At 31.9% G+C, this 21,180-nt stretch overlaps 1 protein-coding gene across 2 annotated transcripts in view; it reads left to right on the top strand.

Moving 5' to 3' along the window:
• LOC139513127 (macrophage mannose receptor 1-like) overlaps positions 1–21,180 on the top strand; it is an 81,920-nt gene that overhangs the window by 10,443 nt on the left and 50,297 nt on the right. For both annotated transcript variants that reach the window (XM_071301353.1, XM_071301354.1), the window contains exons 4-14: positions 578–693; positions 6,482–6,581; positions 7,334–7,460; positions 8,746–8,828; positions 9,964–10,079; positions 10,355–10,484; positions 11,030–11,112; positions 11,404–11,520; positions 16,948–17,055; positions 17,917–18,075; positions 20,105–20,190. In XM_071301353.1, coding sequence (XP_071157454.1) covers positions 578–693; positions 6,482–6,581; positions 7,334–7,460; positions 8,746–8,828; positions 9,964–10,079; positions 10,355–10,484; positions 11,030–11,112; positions 11,404–11,520; positions 16,948–17,055; positions 17,917–18,075; positions 20,105–20,190 — 1,225 coding nt within the window. The remainder of the gene's footprint in view (positions 1–577; positions 694–6,481; positions 6,582–7,333; positions 7,461–8,745; positions 8,829–9,963; positions 10,080–10,354; positions 10,485–11,029; positions 11,113–11,403; positions 11,521–16,947; positions 17,056–17,916; positions 18,076–20,104; positions 20,191–21,180) is intronic.

A 21,180-nucleotide genomic window follows, 5' to 3' on the forward strand; every position in this document is an offset into this window, starting at 1 on the left:
AAATGGGTATGCAATTTATTTTTGCTCTGGCTGCAAATCAATTCATGACTTCTGAACTGAATTTGAAAACCACAATTAAAGTGGTGTGTGACTATCAGAAGAACAGTCCCCATTTTTAAAGACATAAAATAATTAACCAAATTGGGAGAAAATGACTCTTGGAACCATCTGAAAGGAAAAAACTTTGACCTTGACCAGGTTATCACAACACCTGAATTGTGATTGTCCTTGAGGGAGAGGAGCCATGTAGGCTTGACATTGTAATTAGAATTGAAATTTATTGAAATATTGGTTACTATATAATTAAATGAATGTAATAAATGATATATCAGTATATTCACTATTCTATACAATACAATGTACACATGGGGGTTTTGTCCAGGTGAGAGTTCCTCTATTGTTGAATTTTCATCCATGGACATCCCTGATTAATTGTTAATTGTAATTAATGTCTAAATCTTATATTATTTAGTTTGTTTATTTCATGAAAAATATAATTAAGAATATTAGGAGTCAAATACATAATTTTTACACAAATTTTGCTCTGTTCACTTCATTTCTTTATTTTAAATTTCAGGCGAGGTCAAGCAATATCTCCCAGTACAACCAATCATTGTGTTAAAATAGATGGAAATAGATTAAGAAATGTGAATTGTAATACCAAGTTAGGATATATATGTGAAAGACACATAGGTAATTACACTTTAACCTGATTATGTACCAAAAGGGTCAAGTGAGCTTTCCTTATCACTTGGTGTCTGTTGTCTTGTCCTTCTTCTTAAACTTTTACCAAAAACCACTCTTCTGAAACTACTGGGGCAAACAAATAAGCTTAAATCTTCCTAAGGGCATCTAGCTTTAAAAAGTTATCTGATGATCCTGCCCATCAACAAAGACGACTGCCATGGCTATAAGTAGAACATGGGGGTAAAATACATTTTTGACTTAAATGTATATTTCAAAAGTTAAGCATTTAAAGCAAATCTGATTGGGGGAAAATGTTAATCAGGTTAAAATCTATTTGCTCTGAAATTTTCAGACGCATCAGACAACCAACCCGTTGTTGGGTTGCTAACCCTGAATTAATAATTTTAAGGAAATTTTGCATTGGTTATTATCTTCAATATTATAATAGATGGAGATAAAATGTAAAAAGCGAAAATGTTCAGCAAAGTAAGCTCTACAAATAAGTCAACATGAACAAAATTGTGAAGTGACCCCATAAGGTGTAATGGCCCTTTTTCCAAAATTTTGTAATCTTTGATACCACCATTCCCCATGTTAAATTATAATTTTTTTGAAAAAACAAAATTATTTTATATTTCTTCATATGTTACATTTTATGACGACATATTTGACAATAATCTTCTCCCCTGAAACTTCTGGGCCAAAATTAACCAAACTTTGCCATAATCATCATTAGGATATACAGTTTGATGACCATGCATGTCAACCTTTGTGGCCTACATGGCTAAAAACAGAACATACAGGTAAAATACAGTTTTTGGCATATAATTCTGAAAGAAAAGCATTTAGACCAAATCTGGCATGGAGGTAAAATTGTTTACCAGGTTCAGATCTATCTGCGCTGAAATTTTCAGACAAATCAGGCAACCCATTGTTTGGTCACTGCCCCTGAATTGGTTATTACATGGAAATTTTGCAGTTTTTAAAGCAATTGCTTTTATGCCGTCGTGTATGGCCATCTTTGTGACCCAGATCAGAGACTCCGCCCAGATCAAGCCATAGTATTTTGTTTAACAGGCTCCTGGTCAGTCATTCTTTAACACCTATGTATGTTTTCTAATGCAATACATAGCTTGAAACTTTTAAAAAAAGTTAGTGGATTTAAGAAGTTTCAGAATATGTTCTTGTAGATGTATTTTTGTATTTAAAGGGTCAACCGTTTGACTATCAAATAACATAGAAGTCCGAGTGAAAAAAAGTACATTTTTATAAATGTGATTCCGTTTTCCGCCGTTCATACGATGTTTCAACAAAATATGGATTCATTTCAGTTGTTGATTTAGTATTGAAAATTTAACTGAATTATCTCCTAATATATACGGTTTTTTATGTTTAATTTGTGTTTCTTTAAGAGGTCAGGTGCTCTTGTTCATTCATAAAATTATCGTTCATTCATACATTTATCGTAAAATCAAAATCACTACACAGGTTAATGCGTAGTGTCAAATTATTACCTGTATTCTAAAAATAGACAAACTTTATTTGCGCAAATAATTTAGCGGAACGAAACCCTTGTTGAAAACACATAACAATAAGTTCGTTTTCCTTTTCTGTCAAAACTCCGTAATATTTATCGATCACCTTACTAATGAAATGGACCCGTCCAAACGAAGTAGATGCCAAGTCGGTCCAGATGAAGAGATATTTACAATTTGGAATTTTCTAGTTTATTAATACATAGATTGAAAAAAAGTACGTCTTTTTAAATATAATGATCAAAACTGGGTTTGCATAACCTCGAGTGCATAACAAATGTCAGATGAAACCATTATCCTCGTCTTTTCAGTGAACAAGTCTACTACGTTTGTTGACACTCGAAGGTCCACCGTGTTAGCAATTTTATTTCACATGTTTTCGAAATATTGAAGATCATTTTTCGCAATGTTTCCTGAAAATTGATAAATATCAAAGCAACGTAGAGCTGTTTGTTCTTGTTCGTATAATAAAATTGAGAATGGAAATGGGGAATTTGTCAAAGAGACAACAACCCGACCATAGAAAAACATACAACAGCAGAATTAAGGTCACCAACAGGTCTTCAATGCAGCGAAAAATTCCCGCACCCGGAGGCGTCCTTCAGCTGGCCACTATACAATATATGAATGTAGGACAGAAAGTCACAGGACAAAAAGTCACAGACAAAAAGTCACGGACAAAAAGTCACAGGACAAAAAGTCACAATTCATTTTTTCTGATTATTTTCTTTGAATAAAAACCGCTTATTTCTACAAAAATATTTTTGTATTTTTCTTGAACTATTGTATATAAACCAACTTTGTTAACAAAATTTATCAAAAAAATATCAAAGATGATCAAATAATTGTTAAAAAAACAAAATGTCAAAGTGGTTTGGCACTTAAATGGCTTCATGGTGCCAAGAAATGTATCTTTTGCCTGATTAAAATTAAATAAATCTTGATTTTTCAAGTATAATGACACATTTCCTAAACTTTAATATGAATATATGTATTAAAAAGTAAATATTTCAAAATATTTCTCTTATATATTCAAACAATTGTCACCAAATTATTTGTGACTTTTTGTCCTGTGACTTTTTGTCCTATCAAATTTGTGACTTTATGTCCTGTGACTTTTTGTCCCGTGACTTTCTGTCCATTTACCCAATATATATACTAGTTCAGTGATAACGACTTAATGTCATGTTTGTCTGTGATGACTCCCCTTTTCGGGATTGCATGAGAATTGTAGTTATCTCGTACCCACATGCACTTGTTTCTATCCATAGGAAGGTCGACTATCCATATAAAACTATTTATATGGATAATCGACCTTCCTATGGATAGAAACAAGTGCCTGTGCTCGTACCGCATCAGAAGGACACATATCAACTGAGCAATAATGTTTGGAACTTAGTTTTAAAAATGATGACAAAGTAACATTATGAAAATATTTTTATTAAGCTGAAATATACATTTATTCTTTACATGTTTATGTCTTGTAAGATATTTTATTTCTTTCCCGTTTTTATACGACCGCAAAATTTGAAAAATTTTTCGTCGTATATTGCTATCACGTTGGCGTCGTCGTCTGCGTCGTCGTTGTCCGAATACTTTTAGTTTTCGCACTCTAACTTTAGTAAAAGTGAATGGAAATCTATGAAATTTTAACACAAGGTTTATGACCACAAAAGGAAGGTTGGTATTGATTTTGGGAGTTTTTGTCCCAACATTTTAGGAATTAGGGGCCAAAAAGGGCCCAAATAAGCATTTTCTTGGTTTTCGCACTATAACTTTAGTTTAAGTTAATAGAAATCTATGAAATTTTGACACAAGGTTTATGACCACAAAAGAACGGTTGGGATTGATTTTGGGAGTTTTGGTTTCAACTGTTTAGGAATTAGGGGTCAAAAAAGGGCCCAAATAAGCATTATTCTTGGTTTTTGCACAATAACTTTAGTTTAAGTAAATAGAAATCAATGAAATTTAAACACAATGTTAATGACTATAAAAGGAAGGTTGGTATTGATTTTGGGAGTTTAGGTCCTAACAGTTTAGGAATTAGGGGCCAAAAAGGGACCCAAATAAGCATTTTTCTTGGTTTTCGCACCATAACGTTAGTATAAGTAAATAGAAATCTATGAAATTTAAACACAAGGTTTATGACCATAAAAGGAAGGTTGGTATTGATTTTGGGAGTTTTGGTCCCAACAGAATAAGGGGCCAAAAGGGTCCAAAATTAAACTTTGTTTGATTTCATCAAAATTGAATAATTGGGGTTCTTTGATATGCCGAATCTAACTGTCATGATTGTGTATGTAGATTCTTAACTTTTGGTCCCGTTTTCAAATTGGTCTACATTAAGGTCCAAAGGGTCCAAAATTAAACTTAGTTTGATTTTGACAAAAAATGAATCAGTTAGGTTCTTTGATATGCTGAATCTAAAAATGTACTTAGATTCTTGATTATTGGCCCAGTTTTCAAGTTGGTCCAAGTCGGGGTCCAAAATTAAACTTTGTTTGATTTCATCAAAAATTGAATAAATGGGGTTCTTTGTTATACCAAATCTAACTGTGTATGTAGATTCTTCATTTTTGGTCCTGTTTTCAAATTGGTCTACACTAAAGTCCAAAGGGTCCAAAATTAAACTTAGTCTGATTTTAACAAAAATTGAAATCTTGGGGTTCTTTGATATGCTGAATCCAAAAATGTACTTAGATTTTTTATTATGGGCCCAGTTTTCAAGTTGGTCCAAATCAGGATCTAAAATTATTATATTAAGTATTGTGCAATAGCAAGTCTTTTCAATTGCACAGTATTGCGCAATGGCAAGAAATATCTAATTGCACAATATTGTGAAATAGCAAATTTTTTTTTAATTAGAGTTATCTTTCTTTGTCCAGAATAGTAAGCAAGAAATATCTAATTGCAAAATATTGTGCAATAGCAAGATTTTTTTTTTAATTGGAGTTATCTTTCTTTGTCCAGAATCAACTTAAATCTTTGTTATATATACAATATACAATGTATATTCACTTTTTACTACCAACTGATAAATTAAAATAATCTTTACCATTCAGTGATAACAAGCAGTTTTTTTTACATCTTAATATTTTATGATGTATTTAAATGAGTAGTTATTGTTGCAAACTCCATTAGAAATTTTAATTGAGATTAGTTTTGGAATAAGGGAAAGGGGGATGTGATTAAAAAAATTGGGTTCAATTTTTCTCATTTGAAATTTCATAAATAACAAAATTTCTTCAAACATTTTTTTGAGAGGATTAATATTCAACAGCATAGTGAATTGCTCTAAGAGAAAACAAAAATTTTAAGTTCATTAGAACACATTCATTCTGTGTCAGAAACCTATGCTGTGTCAACTATTTAATCACAATCCAAATTTAGAGCTGAATCCAGCTTGAATGTTGTGTCCATACTTGCCCCAACCGTTCAGGGTTCAACCTCTGCGGTCGTATAAAGCTACGCCCTGCGGAGCATCTGGTTTAACATTTGCGTCTGGAAAGTTGAAATGTTTTAACTTAATAATTTGTGTTAATGGTTAAATATAAATTAATAATGAAAATTGTTAAAATTAAATCAATAAAGGAAATTATTGCCAAGGAAGTTACAAACACTACCAGGGGATAATCCATGATGATTTCTTTTTGAGTTATATGTTTCAGCACATGTATATTTGACCCCAACTTTAGCCTGGTAAACGTGTTGTCTCCTTGTGAAATATAAAACATATTAAAAATGACTTTCTGCTAAAGTCTTTTATTTATATAAAGTTAAAACCTTCTTACTTTTAACTAGACAACACTCATGTCAGGTTTAATTCTTGTATATATGTGGATGAAAAATAAAAGTCCCCAAACATTAACATGGCAGCAATTGCTTTTACAGCCTTTAAGGCTTTGATTGGTTCTTATTTTGAATATTATTATAGCTAGAGATAAACTGTAATCAGCAATAATGTTCAGCAAAGTAAGATTTACAAATAAGTCAACATGACCAAAATCTTAAATTGACATCTAATTGGAGTTTTTGTCCTTCAAAGTTATTTACTGAAATTTATTGGTAATTTTGTAAATTATTTTTCAAAAATCATCTGCTTTTAATTATATTATTGAGCCAAATTAAATCAACCTTTGCCTCAATCATTATTATACTATTTTTAAAATATGATTTTAACTTTATTTTACATGATTTCCAAAATCCAAGTAAATACCAAGGAGCGACACAGGCTCTTTAAAGATTTTACTTTTTTACAGGTATTCCACTCACCTGCAATAGAGATGCTGGGTGGCAGTCTTACACAAACTTTTGCTATAAAGTATTTGCTACTAACACGAACTCTTGGAATGGAGCTCAGTGAGTTGAAATACACTTAATACATATTTCTAAATTAGAAGGGAAGTGGTTTAGTATGACTGTATGATCAATGAAATCCACTAAAAGTGTCCTATTCATCTCAAAATTAATATATTCCTGTAGCTCAGTTTTCCATTGTCAACATTAAAAAGGCACACATGTAGACTGAGAGAAGAAATAAATCATGAACCGTTAATATCTATCAGCCCTGAAATTTTCATTCTGCAATTAAAAATAAGAATGAAGGCTGTGGTAAGGCTTGCATCATTAATTGAGATGGTGTAATTTGACTGTTGCCGTGTAACTAATATATGGTTCAGTGTGTTGATCTTGTTCAAGGCAAAGGACATGATCATAGTTCTCTTCGTGTAATAGACCTAAATCTGCTTGAAATACAAACTGTAGGATGTTTCATTTAATTAATGTAAATTCAGTAAACATTGACTTGGTGAATACTGCAATGATAAGATATCTTATCTGTATGCAGATTGCCAGAAATCACAATGATAAATTTTGCATTTTTGTCCATTCTTCAAAAATCACTAATTAAATGAAAACACACAATATTTTTTGAATTTACAGTATTTACCAGTGGTATACACTTCACTATCTAACTCTTGCAATATGAATTAAAAGGAGATGGATGAAGTTCTTTCTTGTCATATAAAAGTCATTTATAAAAATTTCACAAGAATGATACACTAAAATGGTTAGTCCATTTATTGCACATGTATTAATTTGATTTATTTTAGAACAATTTGTAACAAACTGGGAGGAAATATATTTACAGCAGAAAGTGCTGCAGAAGAGAATATTATACATGATTTTGCCAAGAATACTCATAAAAATTACTGGATTGGTATAAAAGCTTATCAACAGGTAATTATATAAAATGTATAAAGGAGATAGAGCTTCTAGGGGACAAATTATGGTGGAATAACTGGAGAAACATTATATTTGAAAACAATTCAATTCAATTAAATATTTTATTTTTATTATACTTCACATTAAAATGCCATATTTTGATTGACTCATTTGAGGGTGTTAATTTACTCTATCACATGGCTGAGCGGGCAACATTTTTTTTGAATGTCACCCTCTTGTCTAGTCCAATCAAAATCAATAATTTAAAGGAAAATGAATTCAATTTACATCAAGTTATTGAAGACAATGCTTAAGTTCTACGTTTTGACATTCAGTATAAGAAATTAAATAGCACATACCTGAGAGGAGAATGGAGCAGATTGGTACCCCTAGAAAAAGCATTATCAACCTTGGCTTCGCCGCGGTTGACAATGTTTTCTAGGGGTAACAATCTGCTCAATCACCCTCTCAGCTATGTGTTATTTATATAATGTCTCACCTAATGTAAAAAATTACACAATACATTTATAAAAGATACATTCTATATACATAAGTTAATCTGTACAGATTTATGAGAGAAGATAATCAACTAAAACAATATGTATGTGCAAAATAAATATTAAAATATGAATGGTAAAATTATACAACATAATTGTTCAATTTTTTATTTTCAATATAAAACTTCTCAGGTTTTTTTCAGAATAATATTACAGATTTTTGTGATGAGAAAGAGAAAAAAATGATTGTAAGGGTACTCTCCCTTTGGCAAAATAATACCAAATACAATGCTCTATGCAGATATTCTCCATTGAATTGCTGGAATGAGCTAATCCAATGCCAAAATAATCTGAAAAGAAGACTCTTTGTCTAATTTTTTTGTTTGTATAAAAATTATTACATTGAAAGCAAAAAGAAAGTATAAACACAACAATTTACAAACAGCCAAATTGAGATCTACAAACCATTTCAGTAGTTAATAATATTTAATTTTGGGGAGGGGCCTCAAAAATTGATGACTAAAAAGATGTCAATTTTAGTATTGCATATTTTTGCCCCATGAGAAATTCAGGCTTCTTTGAACCTCTTGTTTGGTTGGTATGTTGAAAGAATATTCATTTATTTACATACTCCTTAAGTAGAAAATAATGACATACTTTATTTTCATTGAACAATGGCTTTGCATTACCATTATAATATGGTTACATTTGAGAAAAATCGCGTTGACAGTTCAGTGGATCTTTATGAATGCCATAAACTACAATGACTTGTTTGCCATGCCCATGATTTTTGTCTATTTCAGGGTGGCTCTTATGCCTGGCTGCAACTTCCCAACAATACTGTAGTAAATCCTGCATTTTGGGCTAGAACACCTCATTTACAACGGTTTGTATATTTATATTTTTGGAAAGAGAAAGTGAGTAATGCACTTTGAATTTGTCATCTTTAAATATGTCTCTGATTTAAAAGGTATCCATGATATTTTAAGATTTTTGAAAAATTTGGATAATAAAATCTCGCATCTTGGCAAATATATGCACTATGAGGTTCTTTTGCTAATAAACATTATACTACCTTTTTAAATTTTCATCCAATTATTCTTTACTATATATACATAATATAGGTATTTCTGATAATCTGAATCTTCTTGACTGAAATTATTATATGCAAACCACTGAAGTATAAGAAAATATCTTTAAAAAGACATATCAATGGCCATTAAAAAATAGTTTTTCTGTCGCTTGAACATGTAAGTTTTAAATGTCAGACAACTAATTAACCTTGATTGTAATAGGAGGGTATTAAAGTAGGATAAGTTTTGATATTAACCTAAATGTGTTGCTGTCAAATTTGAGATTTTACGTTTTCCGAGTAATGGGGTTTTATTCATTAAAAAAAGGGGGATTTTCCAGTTTTTTGTCCATAACTGAAAAATGCTTGAACCAATATGCAGAAACTTTGGTGAATTGTTGACATCTAATTGACATATTATATAAAGCTCCCTTCTTATTTATAAATTTTAGATTTTACATTTCAGTGTTTCATAAAAAGGGGGGATTTTTTAGTTTTGGAGAATGTTTTGAGCAGTTATCATGAAACTTTGTTGACTGATTTATATTTATTAAGATAACCTCCCATTAATTTTTCATGGATTTCTGATATGACAGAGAAGTTATTGAACTTTTGAAAAAGTGACAGGTGTAGCAGCTGTTCATTCATTATAGGGGAGGAAGAAAAAGGGGGGGGGGGGGTGCTTTTATTCCTTTTCCTGCACAATTATTCATGTAAACTCTGATCAAAACTAAAGATGAATTTTATAACCTATATTAGACAACATAAAAAAAAGAATCAAGTTTTTGAAATACTTCATTTTAGTGTTAGTTGATTTAGCTAGCTCATTTATGATTATTTCATTTTGATTAGTTGCACCATATTGTCATTATTAGATAATAAGGAAAAGTTACTGCTGCAATTTTTATATATATATATGTATTTACATATACTGGTGTATATTTTTCAGAAGTCAGTATAACAAGACCTGTGCAGCAGTCCTGTATGCCAGATCATCACCAGTCTTAGCATGGCAACCTGTCAGATGTAATGCAAGGCAAAACTTTGTCTGTAAAAAGGCTGAAGGTAGGAAGATTTGTTTCTTCTGCAATAGTTCACTTTATTGGTTGCAGGCCAAAAAATGATATAACACATATATTAAAAACATTTTCTTTGCTTTTGTTTCTGGATTTGCTGTAAAAACGGTTACATTTAAAAATTCTCACAGGAATTATTTTTTCTATTTGAAAGAATTGACAGGAAATATTTTCATTTGGCAGTTTTTGCAATCTTTGCATCAGCTAAAATGTTGATAGTTAAGACACGGACAAAAATAACACAAACACTGTACTATTTTGCAGGATCATGTCAGCCTGGATGGGTTGCACATCAAAACAGGTGCTACCAATTCAACACAAGATATTTATTGTCATGGCAACAGTCAATGCAGTTCTGTAGAGGCCAGGGAGCTAGAATGGTAGAATCGTATGGGTCAGTATAAAACAGTATAAAAAAAGACTGTAGACTATCACTTAAAATATATTATAATTGCTTTTGGAAAATTGTTTATAAGTATTTGTATGTTTGTTAAGAGGTGAAATATGTAGTTTAAGTAGAATTTTAAAATTATATGTTTTATCATGACATTGCTAAGATTGAAAAAGATTTTCGGTACAATTTTTTGTATCCACATTTTAAAACTAAACATGACATAAACATTGATCAGCAATAACAATCAAAAGTTAATTCTTTATTCAATGACAAGTTCAAGTTGTTCTCTATTTTGTTTTACACCAAAAATTGTTTTGAACACAATAATGACTATACTATCCCTATTTTAAAAAACATTCAAAAGGTTTTGTACATTAACCACACGTTACAATTCACAAGGTAGTCTGACATATTAGAGCGGAATATGAAGTTTTGTTAATGTTGGATCACAAATCAAGTGTTGATTTTGTTATCAATATTTACATTCAGTGGAATAAAATATTTTATTGAAGATGCATCAGGTTGATTTTATTTAATTTTTTTAGGAACACTGCTACTAATTTTTTGAAATCGTATGCGGATGAATTGCGTTCAGCTGGTGTTGGTACTTATTGGATAGGAGCCACAGGTAAAGAGATCATATTATTCAGCACTTTTAAAACAACACAGAAAGTTTGTTTCTTTGAACTCAATTTATTACCAGTAAAGATCAGATAGAAATTTAGAAAATCATTTATAACTTAAAAGTAAATTGAAACATTCCATAAAATTCTTCAAAACATTTAGATTAACTGAATAAGCACCAGCTTTTCTAGGAAGGTCCCTTTTCAAATATGTTATGGCTTAGATACACACTTTAGCTACCATATTGTGAAATAGCCAAAATAAATATTTTCAAAAGAGTAATATTTTTTTTCAGATAACAACACTAATACTTACAAATGGTCCATTGGAGCTGCTATAAAATATCAGCATTGGGTTCATAATCCACCGACAAATACATTAAATAGACAAGACTGTGTTTATGTCAGTACAAGTAAGTCATTACCTTGAAATAATGCAGATTAATGTGACAGCATAAAGTCAATCCAACAATGAAGGATGTGTAAGTCATTACATAATTCATCTGGATGTAAGGGAATATAGAAATAAGAAGATGTTGTATGATTGCAAATGACACAGAAATTAACAACTATTGGTCACTGGACAGCCTTCAACAATGACTCATCAGATAGATACAAATAGAAATACACTAACAAAAATATAGAGTGGACATGGACATCCCACATCAAAATGACACTATATACAGATCTGAGAGTAGTCGCTGATACTGATAGCTAGTTCAAAGCCAATAACAACTAATAAAAAAAAATCCTGCACCTGAGACTAAAATATCAATCGATACACATCCAACATCCAATGGATTTAGAAAAAGATGTCATGAATAGATGAGAAAAACATGACCTTGTGTAATACCAAGATAAACGTATCTTCAGAGTGTAGAGCCATGAATCTCAGTAAACAACATTTCAGTAAGAGTTTTCTACAAACAAACAAACTTCAAAACCAAATCTTTATATCTTTGGAATTAGAATTTAGTAAAGGTTTTAAGTAACTTGTGGTAACAAAATCCCTGACTTTTACTAATTTACCAGTTATACATAGATTACGTTTATTGAAATCCAAAATGTTCCAACAAACCAGGGCATTGCTAACAAGTTGTGATTTATAACCACCTTTAGATGGTGGCCCCAAAAAAGGAAAATTAACTGTCATTTTGGGGGTCTTTTATATGCGTAATGGGTTAATTAGAGTTAAAAAAAATGTAGTATCACACCAGATAAGGTTGTGTTTCTCTATAAATGACTTTTAGACAATATGTAGTGCAACTTAATCTAGCTTTTGTCATATTCTTTCTATGTGACATCATCAGCATGGCCTCCGTTTTAGCTCACCTGGCCCGAAGGGTGGTGTTACTTGGTAGCCGATCCATCATCCAAGATGGCCGCCAGCAGGGGACTTAGTTTAGCAAAGGACCCTATGGGAAATGCATACAAATGACTTCTTTTAGAGAACCACTGAATGGAATAAAACCAAACATGGCATGGATTGTCCTTATGAGGTGCTGACCAAGTGTTGTTACTTTGTAGCCCATCCATCATCCAAGATGGCCGCTAGCGGGGGACTTAGTTTAACATAGGACCCTATAGGAAATGCATACAAATGCCTTCGTTTAGAGAACCGTTAAATGGAATGAAATCAAACATGGCATGAATGTTCCTTATGAGGTGCTGACCAAGTGTTGTTACTTTGTAGCCTATCCATCATCCAAGATGGCCGCCAGGGGGGAACTTAGTTTAACATAGGACCCTATTGGAAATGCATACAAATGACTTCTTTTAGAGAACCACTGAATGGAATAAAACCAAACATGGCATGGATTGTCCTTATGAGGTGCTGACCAAGATTTGTTACTTTGTAGCAGATCCATCATCCAAGATTGCAGCTAGCGGGGGACTTAGTTTAACATAGGTCCCTATGGGAAATGCATACAAATGACTTCTTTTAGAGAACCGTTGAATGGAATCAAATCAAACATGGCATGAATTTTCCTTATGAGGTGCTGACCGAGTGTTGTTACTTTGTAGTTGTCCCATCATCCAATATGGCTGCCAGCGGGGGACTTAGTTTAACAAAGGACCCTATGGGAAATGCTTTCAAGTGACTTCTTTTAGAGAACCACTGAATGGAATGACACCAAACATGGCATGAATATTCCTTATGAGGTGCAGACCAAGTGTTGTTACTTTGTAGCCGATCCATCATCCAAAATGGCCACCAGTGGGGGACTTTGTTTAACATAGGACCCTATGGGAAATGCATACAAATGACTCCTTTTATAGAACCACTGAATGGAATGAAACCAAACATGGCATTGATATTCCTTACGAGGTGCTGACCAAGTGTTGTTACTTTGTAGCCAATCCATCATCCAAGATGGCCGTCAGCAGGGGACTTAGTTTAACATAGGACCCTATGGGAAATGCATACAAATGACTTCTTTTAGAGAACCACTGAATGGAATGAAACCAAACATGGCATGAATATTCCTTTTAAAGTGCTGACTAAGTGTTGTTAATTTGTAGCCGATCCATCATTCAAAATGGCCACCAGCGGGGGTCTTAGTTTAACATAAAACCCTATGGGAAATGCATACAAATGACTTCTATTAGAGAACCACTGAATGGAATGAAATCAAACATGGCATGAATATTCCTTATGAGGTGCTGACCAGGTGTTGTAACTTTGTAGCCAAATTTTATCTTTTTTTATATGATTTCAAAAACCCAAGTAGAGTCAGGTGAGCGATACAGGCTCTTGAGAGCCTCTAGTTATTGATACAATAGTGAAACAAGTTTGAGCTTTCTAAAAAGCTGAGGACTGCTTCACACTATCCTAATTTAAGGTAATATGTGTGCATGTTGTTTATTTATTATTGGAATTGTGGTATTTTAGATATTACTTGAAATAAATTGGATTTACCTTAAGATTGTGCGTTATACACCCATGATTATAAAAAAATCACTTTACTGGTTGAAAACATTTACAAATAGACACAGCTCTGGAGGTGTGCTGCTCTGTAGGTGTGGGCCTAGATAGACAAAAGTTATAAAATACAGATAATGCATTTTTGTAACATTGTATAGGAACATTGCTTGTCAAAACAAATGGTGCTTATTGCAGATTAACAAATCAAATAAACACGCATTTATATTTGATATTTCAATATTGAATTTCAGTGCACAATTTATGAAAACTAAAACAAACATGAATTACTGACAATTGATCAGAAATGTAATACACATAGTTAAATTTTGGGCATTTGATGTCTTATCCTGAGACGAGAAAAGTCTGTAATTCTTTATCTCATTTAAGCCAATAGCTGTTGCTGTAACTCAGTCGCATCATTAAGCAACCAATCAATCTATTTGTGATAAGGCCACACCAATTTAATTTCTTGTTCTACAGATTTTTGGACTCCAAAATTTGGGGTGAGCGAGCGATTTGAAAATTTTAATAAAAAAATATTTAATTTGCAAATTTTTGAGGCGAAGCTTGAAAAGTAAAGGCGAGCGATTATAATTTTTTTTAGCTCACCTGACCCATCACTTGGCCTCCAGCGTCCGACATCGTCATCCGTCGTCCGTCGTCGTTAACTTTTATTGCCCTTTACAGTCAATTTTTAACCATTTTTCGTAAATTTTAGTAATCTTTTACAAAAATCTTCTCCTCTGAAACTCCTGGGCTAAATTAATCCAAACTTGGCCACAATCATCTTTGGGGTATGTAGTTTAAAAAAATGTCCGGTGACCCGGCCATCCAACCAAGATGCCCGCCACGGCTTAATATAGAACATAGGGGTAAAATGCAGTTTTTGGCTTACAACTTAAAAATCAAAGCATTTAGAGCAAATTTGTTTATCATGTCAAGATCTATCTGCCCTGAAATTTTCAGATGGATCCGACAACCGGTTGTTGGGTTGCTGCCCCTTAACTGGTAATTTTAAGGAAATTTTGCTGTTTTTTGTTATTATCTTGAATATTATTATAGATAGAGATAAGCTGTAAACAGCAATAATGTACAGCAAAGTAAGACCTAAAAATAAGTCAACATGACCAAAATGGTCAATTGACCCCCTAAGGAGTTATTGTCCTTTATAGTCAATTTTTAACAATTTTCATAAAATTTGTAAATTTTTACTAACATTTTCCACTGAAACTTCTTGGCCAAGATCATTATAGATAGAGATAATTGTAAGCAGCAAGAATGTTCAGTAAAGTAAGATCTACAAACGCATCACCATCACCAAAACACAATTTTGTTATGAATCCATCTGTGTGTCCTTCGTTTATGATATGCACATAGACCAAGGTGAGCGACACAAGCTCTTTAGAGCCTCTAGTTTGTAAACATAAAATAGTAGGTTTTGACAATATTAAAACTTGATTTATCACTTGTACTTTGACATTTCTTTAATTTCTGAAGTATTTTTTCCCTGTTCACCAAGAAATAATTAAATCTGGTCTATTTATGTGTGACTGACAATGAGACAATTCTCCATCCAAGTCATAATCAGTTTGGGGGCAACCCTTTTATGTTATAAATATCCCTTTTACATGTTTTATGAGGGATCAATATAAGTTATAATATATTTGTTTGTACAAAAGGGCTCATATTTTCTCAAAGAACTATATATTTATCTGGTATTAAATGGTCAAAACATGCAAGAATTTTGTAATATTCCTGGACTTTAACACATTTACTTTAACAGTTTAATATTATTCAAAATAAGTGGACCCCTCTTTTAGAAAAAGTTGTTTAAATATGATGTAACTCTCCTCTTTTTTAGTACAAAATTCTAAGTTTTCAAAGGTTTTGTATAGAAGAACTATACAAATCCTTGGTATTTCTATTTTCTTTTCTACATCAGTAAAATGACCCGTTGTCTGAGGGAGGGTTGTTCTCAACCTGATAATAACAAACACAGGTCAAAGTACTGCCTTTTACACAGGGCTTTGATACAGACCAAACAGCAAGCTATAAAGGACCCCAAAATTATTAGCATACACAATTCGAACAGGAAAACCAACGATCAAATTTATATATCCAAACGGGAAAATACCAATGAACAACATCAACAAACCATAACTGCTGAACGACAGGCCCCTGAATCAATCAGGACTGGTGCATAAACATGCAGCGGCTATGGATAGTTTTGTTTCGCCAGCATACAATAGAATTGCAGTTGAAGGCAAATCCTTCAGAAGTTCTTTGTACTTTATTCTAACAAAAAACATTTTTTGATAGGGAATATAAGTAAGGGGGAAAGAAACCAATTTTTTGTTCTTTACAGGTAGAAATTTATATCGTAGCACTCCCACTTTGTGGATAAATAGGTTTTATGCTGAAACAAATATTCTCACAGATATTTACACAGTGTGGTGGGGTGATTTTATGTTTAAAATCGTTATATACAGGTTAGACTGTGATTTTAAAAACAAATGTTGATATCTTTTTTAATATATTTATAAAAAAAAAAACGGTGCGGGAAATGGACATGATTACATTTCCGGATGCGGGAAGCGGGAATATAAAAAAAAAATAAAAAAATAGGTGCGGACGGGTCCGTCGAACAAGGAATCAAATTGGTATGGCCTAAGTAGTATGTCAACTGAAACTAATAGCTCCAAACCGTGATGCAAAGCAAACAAATGAAATCCAGAAAATTTGATGTTATTGAATTTAGATAAATGAAAAACAGATCAAGCGAACTATGCAAAACACATTTTGACTTAAAAACAAATGTGAAATATTAAGGGAAACTATGAATTAGCTTTGCTTAAATTTTTTTGATATTTTTGTTAATGTATAACCTGCTTTGCAAAAAAACATTACATTTCAGATGATAGAAATGGTTTATGGCGACCCACACCAAACTGTGGAAGTAAGAAGGCCTTTATCTGCACCATAGGATTTAACAGACCTGTCAAAACAATTACTACTCCAAGACGTAAGTACTAATTCTCATTTACAAACAGTAACTACTTATAATTGCACTCTAACTTAAGTCTGCCTCATTTAAAGATTATGAAAACCATACACATTGCTATAAAGCACAAGAAAAATAGAACACTTTAAAAACTAGCAGTGAAAACAAATGGTCTCCATAAGTATTATTACATATTGCATTCAAGCTTTTTTCAGTGTTTGCTTTTTTGGATTGACATTTATTCTTTTCAGGATTCATGGTTCGGGCGCTGTGTTATCATTAAAAGACAGCTTTCGAAATCAGCAGTGGTCACAGTGATATATCACAAAATTGTCATCCTTCCTAATTCATGAGTTAGAGGAGAGTCATACCACATCTCCCTATGTACCGATTATCAGGTTATCTGCATGTTGATATCGTAAAATATCAGCTGCGAGACATAATATGAAGCTTTTTGTCGAGTGAGCGTAGCGAACGAGATCAAAAAGCCTTCATATAATGTCAAGCAGCTGATATTTTACGATATCAACATGCAGATAACTGGTTATTAAGGCCGGGTCAACGTATTTGACGTCACAAAGACATGATACGGAATAATATTAAGAGCTGAACAAAGTGATATAGACAGTGGGACGACCGATAATTTATTTTATTCATCATTTCCTAATTAGACAAAACAACAAAAATGACTAGCGTATCCATAAGACAACCAATACTTGAAATGTTTATTCCTTTTATGAAATTTTTATTAATAAAACCCCTGATTCAATCAATTAGAGTGGATTTTGCTAGTTGTTACCATTTCGCTTTAATATATTTTAGATATATTGTTTTCAAGTCCTTGTTTCAATCCAGACTATGTTGTGTTTTTAATCTTTGCAGCAACACTGAAGTGTGATGCCCGTTGGACTTTGAATAGTGGAAATTGTTACCAATTTAATGACGCCAGGAGGAACTGGGATAATGCTCGACAAAGTTGTAAAAACCAAGGAGGAGATTTAGCTACAATTAACACAAACAGACTTCATAGCTTTGTTATCAGTAAGGAAATATATTTTCATGATAATGCATAAAAAAAAATTCATCTTCATGATTTTTATAAAAAGATCCTTTTTCAGATTATTTTTGATTGCTTCTTATAGGCAACACATTTGTTTATCACTGATTATACTAAGCTGTGTTCTTTGTTCTCATGATCAAAAGTATACAATGTGTACATACTCACTATGTTTTCAAGCTTAATAATGTGCAGCAAATTTGGGATAAAATGCAGAAAGCTTCTTACGAAACATTTTTAGGTATTTTAGGCCAACTGAAGTAAAGTTTGTTAGTTTATTACTAGCATTACCTAAGGAAACTTGTTCTTATCTATCAATGATACCATTCTCTATGAAATTAAAGGAACTTATAGAACTTGGCAATGGCCTCCATTCCACTGAGAAAAAATGAAATTCAAAGCATTGCATGTTAAAAATACTATAGCTAAGTTTAAATCTTAGGAACACATTTTGTTAGTACAATGATTTAGTATTTAGTTCATAACTATTTTGCAATTATGGGTCCCCTTTTCCTGAATGTTACTGATAATGTTTGCATTTGAGGTCCATTTTAAAGGGTTGGATGTTGTATATGATATGATTGAACGTTTTATATGCCCATTCTAGGAAGTTTCAGGCATATAGTTTTTTTTATATGTCTTTCAGTCATTCAGTCTTTCAAAAAAAAGAACTTTTGGCAAGTAAAACATTCTAAAATTTACTACACATTAAGCATGTTTGCAAGTGTCCCTTCCTTAATCAAGTACAAGACTATATAGAAGTTTAATCTTAAACTTTCTAATGAAATGATCATCATTCATTTCAACACACTTTAACTCGTATGATTCTCTTAAAACGTTCATTCATTGCCATTTGATAGTCTGAAGAAAAACTGGTATTAATAGAAAACATAATCATTTATTATTGTTAATCAACTTGGAATTTCCTGTTTATTTTATTTTCTTGAGGTGGTAAATAACCCTAATGGGAGATAACTCTGTAAAAATCAGCTGAAAGTTTTAATCACTTTGTTTTATTAAGGAAAATTAAATGAATCAAATCAATATTAGTCAAGGTGCTTTGTACCACCTTAAAATCAAAAGCAGCATGATAGATTCCTGAGGAATTTGCACATTTAATTCATTAGAATTATTACAGTTCTAAACTGTTACATTCCACAAAATATCCTTACACATTTAAGGTCAAGGTTATTGTTACTAAAAGTAGACAAAGTTAGTGCAAGAACATGGATTCTGGACGCTAAATATTTCAAATGGGATTTCAACAATACTTTGATAAAGATAATAATTTGTGTTACAATGATTCATTAGCTGTCCACTTTTCAAACCTATACAGATGAAGATTGGCGAAGAACAGTTTTTGATGGAAGAAGAAGGATTACTACTTGACACAAACACCAAAGCAATTTTATTACTGATTTTAGGCTTCACAGTGAGGCCTTCAAAATTGAGATATAGCTCAAAGCCCAAAGTTACAACACAACCAACAGCCCAAATTATTTGTGAAAAACTATTTTTATGGTCCAAAAACTATGGGAGATGACACTTTTATTTTATATTACTAAAAATATTAAGACTTAATTTTTGAAGCACAAGTAGGTTATGTTCCAGTACATTTTTAACAAAGATGATTGAATCATCACTTTAAATAAGATACTGTTTCCCTATATAAGATATAGCCTTTTTGTGCTAATGCGGCATAAAGCAACCAACAATCAATCAATCAATCAATTTTTATTTGTAAATAATCAATTTGCTTTAGTCTAGAATTTTAGTTTTCTTGAAGGACATTTTGTCTTATTTAAAAATATGCTTTAAATTATAATAAGAGATTCAAATTAGCTCTTGCCGCGATATAGCCTTTTTGTGTTAATGCAGCGTAAAGCAACCAACAATCAATCAATCAATCAATCCCTATATAAGATATAAGAGACATGTACATAATTTCTTGCAATACCCTTTACAAATTACCTGTTTAAGCCTGATGACACAATTTTACCTATCTTTTAACAGATCGTATACGTACACAAGAATATTGGATTGGTTTGAATGATAAAGCTCGGAACAGAAAATTTATATGGGCAGCCACAGGTTTGCAGGTAATGATAATAAACACAAAACAGGAAATTGTATTTTTGGTATTTAAAGATTTTGTAAAACAAGGTTTGTCATAATGAAAACTTGAAATCTTTTAGAAAACAGTTGGATCATAAGGTAATTATTGAATGAAATAAATAAAAAAAAAATCAAATGATAAATGATCTGCCTTACAAAGTCTTGAAGGGTAAAACACATGGTGATCCTAAATTATGACCTTTATTCCAATGTCATAAAAAGTATGTTAACCTTTTATTATTGTATTTCAAAACTTCAAATAATAATATATTAAAAATTCAATAACTGAACTGTCTGCTTGTCTTTTATTTGTATCAAAGCAAAAGCTTAAACCACCAGGGTATCAAACCTTAGCTTAGGTCTTAATAAGGAGAAGGCATGAGAAAAGCAATTATTAAGTCCATAGTGAAAATGGACATAATTCTACATTTTAACGACCATATCAAGAGCATGAAAAATCACAAAATTGGTGGGACTTTTACAGAATTTTTCAGTTGTGTAATGTTTTGCCATTAGATGTGATAGAACAGATAATCCCATTTACAGATCATAATTGGAAATATATAGTTTTATTTTTAATCTAAATACAAGATTATTTAACACTTTACCTTATAAGAATTGACATTTCAGACAAAATTAAAAAAATCGTGTCCTCATGAACCTAATGATGATGGAGCCGTGAACTGCATCGAATACAAAAATCGATGCTGGAATGATGAGAAATGTTACGCTGGATTAAAATTTATTTGTCAGAAACCTCCTAGTAGGTATTGAATGGTAGGAACAAAGGTCAAGGATATTCATTTTTCAGGCTCCATGTTTAATTTCATAGCCAAAAGAAATTTTGGTCACAATTGTTTTCTACTTATAATTACATGTTGACCGTTGAATATTTATTATCTGGTGAAATTCTATTCAACTTTTTTATACAAAGTTGCTATGAAACAGAATAGAAAAGATACAGAAGTTTATAT

This window comes from Mytilus edulis, chromosome 2 (assembly GCF_963676685.1).
Source record: "Mytilus edulis chromosome 2, xbMytEdul2.2, whole genome shotgun sequence".
Taxonomy (NCBI): Eukaryota; Metazoa; Mollusca; class Bivalvia; order Mytilida; family Mytilidae; genus Mytilus; species Mytilus edulis.